This window comes from Micropterus salmoides, unplaced genomic scaffold (genome assembly GCF_014851395.1).
Source record: "Micropterus salmoides isolate LMB-PRFRI ecotype aquatic unplaced genomic scaffold, ASM1485139v1 Ms_hic_scaffold_19, whole genome shotgun sequence".
NCBI lineage: Eukaryota > Metazoa > Chordata > Actinopteri > Centrarchiformes > Centrarchidae > Micropterus > Micropterus salmoides.
In genome coordinates, this window is record NW_024041039.1 from 14,321,726 (window position 1) to 14,330,359 (window position 8,634).

At 37.8% G+C, this 8,634-nt stretch overlaps 1 protein-coding gene across 1 annotated transcript; it reads right to left on the minus strand.

Annotated features, from left to right (window-relative positions):
• Positions 1-620: 620 nt before the first annotated feature.
• On the minus strand, positions 621-5,991 carry LOC119910824. The gene is made up of 2 exons (XM_038729621.1): positions 5,008-5,991; positions 621-2,312 (listed from the first exon to the last, which is right to left on the minus strand). Exons 1-2 carry the CDS (start codon positions 5,989-5,991, stop codon positions 1,200-1,202), a joined length of 2,097 nt encoding a protein of 698 aa, XP_038585549.1. The 3' UTR covers positions 621-1,199.
• Between the last annotated feature and the right edge of the window lie 2,643 nt (positions 5,992-8,634).

An 8,634-nucleotide genomic window follows, 5' to 3' on the forward strand; every position in this document is an offset into this window, starting at 1 on the left:
GTTTTGCGAAGGAGGACTGACAAACTAGCTTGGAAAATGTATCTTGGGTAAACTTTCCCAAATCCAGTAAAGAGCAGGGAGCTCTTGCAAATTTTACTTGATGTGCCAGTTTAAGAAAGGCTAAGTTAAGTTACTAAACATAAGTAAGCTAATCAGCCAGGCATGCCAAGATTAGCAACTTCAGGGGAAAAAAGCAAAAAAAAACAAAAAATAAATAAAAAACACCCTGCGAACACTATCACCCTGGAGGTCAGCAAATATTTTCAACTGCTGTTAAGCTGGTCTTCAAACATCACATTTCCCAGCAGTAATTATGTCCTTATAGTGGCTGCTAGATTTTTACTCCATAATTGTTGCAATCAAAGGTGCAAACATAAAATGCCACTTAACTGCTATAATGTAAGTAGGTACATTCATAAATTTGGATTAATTTACACCTGCTTTGCCTCTGCAAATTTAGTATTTTTAGGAACTATGAGCCTCCAACAGATCCTGAATGCAAAGACATGATGTAAGGCATTACTTACATCATGTCTTTGCATTCAGGATTTATGTTTTTTATTGTTTATTGTAACACTTCAGCTGTTCAATTTAATTGATGATGCACATTATTCCTGTAATACACAAAAGTAGATTAAGTAATGACTGTCCAGACTAAAGAGAAACTAGCAAACAGTGTCAGTATTAAACAAATCTTTGTTTACATGCCAAGATATACTCTAAATCAGAATACTGAATGTAAATGTAAATACATGGACATAGGTGGTCATTTTCTCATGATAGCTTGCAGAGTATAAACTTCTTTAAAGAGTTAAGAGAAACAATTGAACTAGTTAGCATTTCAGAAATGGATGGTTTTAAAACATCACATCAAGTCCAGTAACAGTATAGCTATGTTACAGTTCAAAGAGACAGATTCAGATGCCTAGTGCGTATCTGCAGATCAAGACAATTATTGTCTTTTGTGGGCCATAAAATCTGCTTCCATTTCTTCTACAGATTATGTCCATTATCTCCACAGGTCAATTATTTCTGCAAAGCGCATTATTACACATCATCTGATAGTGCTGTTTAACCATATAACAGCATTATTATTGTGTTAAGTCTCATGAAATAACAATTTGAGACTCATATCCTGTATATTACATCTCTTTTTCCATAAGCAGTAACAGAAGTGGGGGACAGGATGTTATGAAGAGTCACATCAGATCCTTTGCATTAAGAATCACCACAATCTTAATTTGCTCTGTTCTGTTAATGTAAGTGGATGCAACCGAGCATTGATTTGTGGTCATATCTGATCCTCTGCGATAATGTCTGGTCCTCCTATAGATGGCGCTAACTTTCCTCCTAAAGTACTGCCCTGAGAAGACATACAGCAGTGGGTTCAGGACACTGTTGAGAAAGGCAAGATACACTGAAACCTGCCCCCCTATGTCGAGAATGTGGGACCACAGCATCTCATTCAACACTTGGACATCACACAGTGTGTCAAGGAAAGTGAACACCTGAAACGGACCCCAACACAGTAAGAATAATAGTGTGACGGCATACACAAGTACTGTGGCCTTTGTGTCATTATTGTCATGGAAACCTACACTCTCCCTCCTCTGAGCTAAAGCCTTGATTATGTTCACACTGCTGTAAACAATGACCAGAACAGGGAGTACAAAGCCCACTATGTTCATCAGAATCTGATGGGCCAACTTCCAAGCGCTGTTATGATTGTAATCCAATATACAGGACATGGTCTTGAACTCCTCGATGAACTTCACCTTTCTGTGAACCATGGTGGGCGTGCTCAGTATAAGGCCTAACATCCACAGGATGAAGCAGATCACCCTGGCATAAAGTGTCCGTCTCAGCAACCTGGCCTTCATGGTCTTCACAACTACCAGGTAGCGGTCAACACTAATCATGACCAGAGTGTAGACGCTGGTGTAAAAATTGATAATGATGACAGAGTTGACCATTTTGCATAAGGCATCTCCGTAGGGCCAGTTAAAGTGATTGAGGATGTTCATCGCCCAGAAGGGGAGGCCACACAGGAGAATAAAGTCAGCCAGGACCAGGTTGCTCAGGTAAATCTCAGCTACAGTCAGTCGATCCCTGTGGGTGAGGAACACCACCAGGACAAAGCTATTAAAAACGAGGCCTAGCAGGGTTAAGGTGAAGATGTACGGAGGGATGATTGCATGGATCATCTCCCATTCTTCAGAGATCGGAGACTCTGATGAACCGGATGGCAGAGACGCACTGGTGTTTTCAGACCACAGTGTTGCCACAGATACAAGGTTCATTTGCTCCATGGGCTAGGAAACAAAAACAAATGATAAAACCTCATCAGTAAAATGCTGTTAAAGTAAAATTATTTTATTTAAAATGCATGAGGCGTCAGACAGCATAACTGAATATGTAAAGGTAACAATTTCCAGTTTAAACACAATTAAATAAAGAAAACATGTTGTGAAATGATACATAAATGATGTAAAATTGTCAACATGATGTCATGTATCACAGGCATTTAGTTCTGCTGAGGAAAACAGGCAGCCACACATTAACAAATTCATTATTTAAGGCCAAGCTGATTATTTTGCAAAGAATGTTTAGCACCATATTTTTAAAGTACAGACTTTGATGCTCAAAACTAAAAGCAGGATGGAACATGAGAAGTTCTTACCATACGTTTCATGAAAATGTTCTATCCTAAAAGACGCATCTGGAACAGGGCTCATCTGTGTACACTGAAATCTTGGTAACAGAACACAGTGAGCCAGAAGGGAGATCTGCTACGAGCATGTTTGTATATAGAGTTGCATTCCTCCACAAGGAAATTAATATATCAACTTGTTTATGAAAAAGTCATGTGCACATGTTAGAGACAGAAACTGCAGAGCACTAAATGTGTTGGAGAGAAGTTAAAACTCCAGACAGAATTGGTTTTTCATAATGACTGATACTGTATATCTTTAATATGAAATTTTATTACTTGAAAAGTAAAATGACCACTTGATGTGATACTGATATGCAGTGTTTTCAAATAAACATTCTCCAAGGTCAAAGAGAAAAACAAAATACTTGCGGTTCATACAAATGTAGTAATCACTTTAATTTAACCGATTAACAGAATTATTGCCCAGTCTTTAGTACCTCTGTCTAGGCTTTGATGTTGATACAGGTACTTAATGCTGTGCTTTTCAATTTATGAACAGTTGATTTACAGTTAATCTTTTCTAAATGTTTAACTAAATAAGTAGTACAAGTTGATTTATCCCTATGCCAATTTATCCTTGATGTTTATTCTTATCCGAATCTATTCTAAGTCAAGATGATGAAATGTAAAAAGTAACATGCTTGATACAGCTTAAAACTAAATAATGACATTGGATAGAATACAAAATATAAAGAATGCTTTTTGTCAGTTTGCAAAGGAAAGTGTAAGCTGAAAGTGAGTATGGTTGAGGCAGTTGCATTCCTTTTATGGTCAAAATGACACTTGAATCCTGCAGTCCATTAAGACAGATAAACTATTCTGAAAGGGAATCTGGCTCATTCTCATCCTGAGTATATCCAAAGTTCTTATCAAAACAAAGACACCTCATCCTTCCAATGCTTGTAGATGATTTATTTATTAAAGACAACAGCACTCATATATTGGATTAACTTAAAAACATGCAAATTTATATTTTTAAAGCCTTTGCAGACACCTTTTCTCTGGAATACAAATGTTTGTGTTTGATATTTGTTTTATTCCATTTGTAGTTACAGTATATTAATAGTGCAGAAGTAAATGTTATATTGTAATATATACATACACTAATAAAGTGACAGGTTAGTACACAAAAACAATGGATTCATCAACTCAAGTGTTTTCTTTCCATGTGTTACATCTATTTGAGTTAGATCCAGTTTCAACATGGGAAGTCGTTCAAGAACATCTTAGAAAACCAACTCAGTTTCCTGATGGTTGCTATAAAAACAGAAATTACAGCCTCAGAACATCCATGAGAAATGGTTCCAAATTTCTTAAGCTTTGTTAAGACAACCAACCTCGGCTTCGTTTAGCGTGAAACACAAGTTAAACAGCTCTGACAGGAAAGTACTGTTTATAATAGTAAAATATGGCATCACGTTCCAGATCGACAAACACGACACAGTATAATAGTAAACATTAGACAAAGTTAGTTCACAAAACCATGGAGCTGCAAAATTTCACATAAAATGGTTGACTTTTAACTTTCAAGATCTTGCATTTATAATGTATTTTACACCTCAATAAAAGGGACTTCTTCTCTTAAATATCTGCCCAAAAATCCAAATAAAGCCATATAAAGAAGATATCTTACTTATTTTTCGCCTTCATGCCAAGAGTTAAATGAAAAAATTGATTCCTCTCTTAAGTTTATACAGTAAATATGAAGCTGGTTATCTTAGCTTAGATTAGAAACGGGGAGACAGCTGGTGTGGCTCTGAATTCACCTCCCAATACATCTAAGCTCACAAATCAAACATCATATCTTATTTGTTTAACTGGTACAAAAACAAAGTGTAAAATCAACATGTTATGTTTTTAATAGGAATTATGAGCCAGAGTATTCTGGTGATTTTGTATACATCATACACCATACAATGTATCAAGCTTTAGGTGTTGTTAAGCAAATTAAACTAGCCTTAATCTGTTTCCCCATCTTTCCGGTCTTTATGCTAAGTTAAGCTAACTGGCTACTGGCTATAGTTTCATATTTTAATCTATAGATAAAAGAGTGGTATCAATCTTCTCATCGAACTCTTGGCAAGAAAGTGAATAAGCATATTTCCCAAAATGTTAAATGATATGATAAATGATATGGCAATAAGTAAATAAGTGACTGGATAATGGGATGTCTATATAAAAGACAATAATTGAATGTATTTGACAAATCTTACAACTTTTTTACGTCAAACTTTTTTGTGTAGATAGATTTAGATTTGAGTACTCTCTGTTTGTTTAGTTGAGTTGAGATTAACATTGGAATGACCAGACTTTCCCCATTGCCATTTCCTCCTGCACAGCAAATGTCTAAACACTTCCCTCGCCCTCTGCTTGAAGTGCTTCCCCACAATCACATACAGGAAAGGATTCAATGCGCTGTTACTATAGCCAAGGTAAGTAGCTAACTGGTTGCCAATGTCCAACACGTATGCCCATGTACATCCAGAGATGACTTCATAATAATCCAAGGTGTCCAACAAGATCAGGATCTGGTAGGGCAGCCAGCAGAGAATGAATACAGCCAGAACAATGAGTACAAGGCATGCCGCCTTCCTTTCCACACTGCCTCTGCTGCCTTTTCTCATGTTCTGGCTGGTCCGAAGGACTTTAGTGATATGGTAACTACAGAAGGATACAATAGGAACAGGGATAAGGAAGCCTACTATGCTGACAGTCATGTTGAAGCGCAGTCTCCAGCCTTCATGGGGATACACTAAGTAGCATGCATCAATGCCCAGAGGGGGGTAGAACTGGACAGAGCGGAAGAGGATGGCCGGGAAGCTGAGCAAGACCCCAGCAATCCAGATACTGAAGCAAATCCCACGTGCCCAAAAGGACCGTCTCTCCCTCTCCTGGGTTAGAGGTCTAGTGAGGGCCACGTATCTATCCACGCTCACAAGTGTAAGGAACAGCACACTGCAATAATAATTCATCCCAATGACAATGTTGATAAGCTGGCACATGGGCTCCCCAAACCTCCAGTGGAACTTATTGATAATGGTTGCTACCCAGAACGGCAGGCAGGAAACCATGAGGAGATCAGCTGCTGCTAGGTTGCTCAGGTAGATGTCAGCCACAGAGCTGCGCCGCTTCTGGAGACAGAACACAACCAGCACAAAGGCGTTGCCGATCACTCCAAGAAGACAGATGATGGACATATAGGCCGGCTGCATGGTGTAAACCCAATCCCAGGCGTCTGTGTGGTTGCAAACAAGCTCATCTCTTGCGGCACTCTCCATAAGTAACCCACCTGCTGTACTGTAGATTACTGTGAAAGCTGTTGGACAGTAACAGAGATTTTAGAGGTTGAAAAATAAGGGCGTATTCAAAAGTAATACATTTACCAGTAAAACCTTTTAACTGTGTCAACACAGTTTTAATGTATGTGTCGCTACCTTCACATTATAATTTGAGTTCCACAGTGTGAAAGGACAATAGATCTAATGGATCTAATGGAGTGTGGATAATGTTTTTTTATTAGTCAGGGCGCACAGCACACACATGCCGTCTCTAAAGAGGGGAGTCTTAGCAACAAAACTGTATAAAGCATCTGTTACTGAAAAGCACCGAGGCCACACATTCATACCTGCAAGGTCACATATAGTATGATAACATACAGAAGTCCAACTGCAACTTTAATTTTTTGTGTAAACTGAAGATTAACTAAGATGATACAGCAGCTATCATCATTTTTTCCAAGATAATTTTTTCCAAGAGAATACAATAGAATGAAGGCATGTGGCGAAGCATTTCTTATGGCAACTGTTGACTGACATTTGAGGGACAGCTTTATTAGGGGAGACACTGTCAGCTTACATGGATCTCACTACAGATGTGTATTGTATCTCTCTCCCTCTTACCCAACTATTATTTTAAATGTTTTAAAAACTGAGGAGATGTTTCTGGACCCTTGACGAGTGGGAGATCATAGTCCAGTGGTCATACATGGTGAACTAATCAATCAGGTCTGCATCTTTCATCAGCTGGAAGGCCCATGGTGAAAGTGTGTGTTCTTGTTTACAGCCAAGATTATACCTTTTATGCAGACTCTCAGTTTATGGTGGATCAGAGGATTACATTTTTTATTCTACCAGGCTGTGTTAGAGAACATAGTCGGGTATGTGATGTCAACATGGTATGGCTAATCTCTCCAGTCAATATATTAGCAGACTGTTCTCAGGCAAGCACAGAGAATACTGAGAATACTTCACTCACTCGCTTATTTCTCCAACTGTTTCTCATCTCGTCTCTCATGGTGTGTCATTCGTGAATAATTAGTTAATTTTGAACAAATTTTTTGTATGACTCTAAATGAGGGATTTGTTCATTTCCACACATTCATGCATGCTTTTGCATTGTGCGGCCTCACAGAAGCAAGTGCACTCAAGACTTCAGCCACAGAGCGGCTAACTTCCAGTTTAGCCCTCCATTACTTTGAATGGGGACATAATGATTTAATCGTGTGGCTCTTCTAGACTTTCTAAATGTTATTGGACTGAATGAACAAAATTCTGATTCTGAGTCATTTCACGCGTGTTGTGACTCAAAAAAATTTTTACAGCCACTTTTTTCACTAAGGGGAAAAGTTTTTTGGCCCAGTGTGCATCATGTGACAATACCTGAAGTTGTAATTCCACGGTTTGTCCACTATGTCAAATTGGCTTGTATGGTGCACTTCCTGGGGTTTACAAGTACTTTTGTCCCAGATTTGAAACTTCCCCCTGAATAGCCAATGCGGATGCTCATATTAACATATCACATCCAACTATCCAATCAGGAATATCATTTCACTATCCATTTGGTTAACAATCCCAAAGTTTTCTATCTGGAGATAAAAAAATAAAATTAACTTATTACAGGAAGGTAATGTGGATGTGGTTAGATTGCCAGATTGGTAAAATTGCCAGCATTCTCTGCTAACGTTAATACTGCGTTAACTAACTAACTTAGCCAACAGGAGCTACATTGAATTTGTCAATCAGGTTGTGTGTGTCCATTATAACGATATTTGGTTTGCCTTGTTGATCATCTTACAATTCAGCCATTACAGTGACGTCACCACAAACTTCTCTTCATGTAAGGTGAGTATCTGATCCTGTCCTGTTTTTTTCTTTCTTCAGAAGTTTAGTTTTCAGTGATACAAAAATCAGATCAATTCAGTATGTAGGTTTCAATTGCAGATACCAGGGAATCTTTCTGACAGTTTCAGGATAAACACAGAAAAATGAAAAACGGTTGAATTTCATGGCCTAGAAATGACCTTAAAAGGTGTAAGAATTACTCTTTTAATCTGTATTTTTTGTTCTTATATCTAAATTGCATTCCAAAAACATATAAGATCCAGTGGTATTTAAGTATTGTGTAAAGCATATTTTGGTATCTAAAATTACCCTTATTTGTAACATGAAGGTACTGTACAGTAAATATCTTCTTTCAGAAAACAGGTGCCTACTTAAAAAAAACATCCAATGGCCATTAATTATTGTCTGATTAACATCAGGTCCTGTGGTGTGACATACGTTACAAAAAGAAATCTCACATTATTCATTGTATACAACTGCACAGTTTATCATAAAGCCTCATAACACAAGCCATAACATATATTCCAAGAGTATATTCCACACGATTTCCTCAATGCACCTGACTCTGTCATATTGGTATTAAAAACTATATGTTGTATTCTGGCTGTCACAGTTCTGTAGTGGTGGGTGTGTATTTCATGTTTCCTGTACTTAGTAATGTCTGCCCTCTAGTGTTCTTGTCTGGTTTTACTTCCTGTGCATGTCTTTCACTGATTGTCTAGTGCAGGGGTATTCAATTAGAATTCAAAGAGGTACAGTTAGAGAAAATTTCCACATCATAACGACTAACTTGCGTTTTCA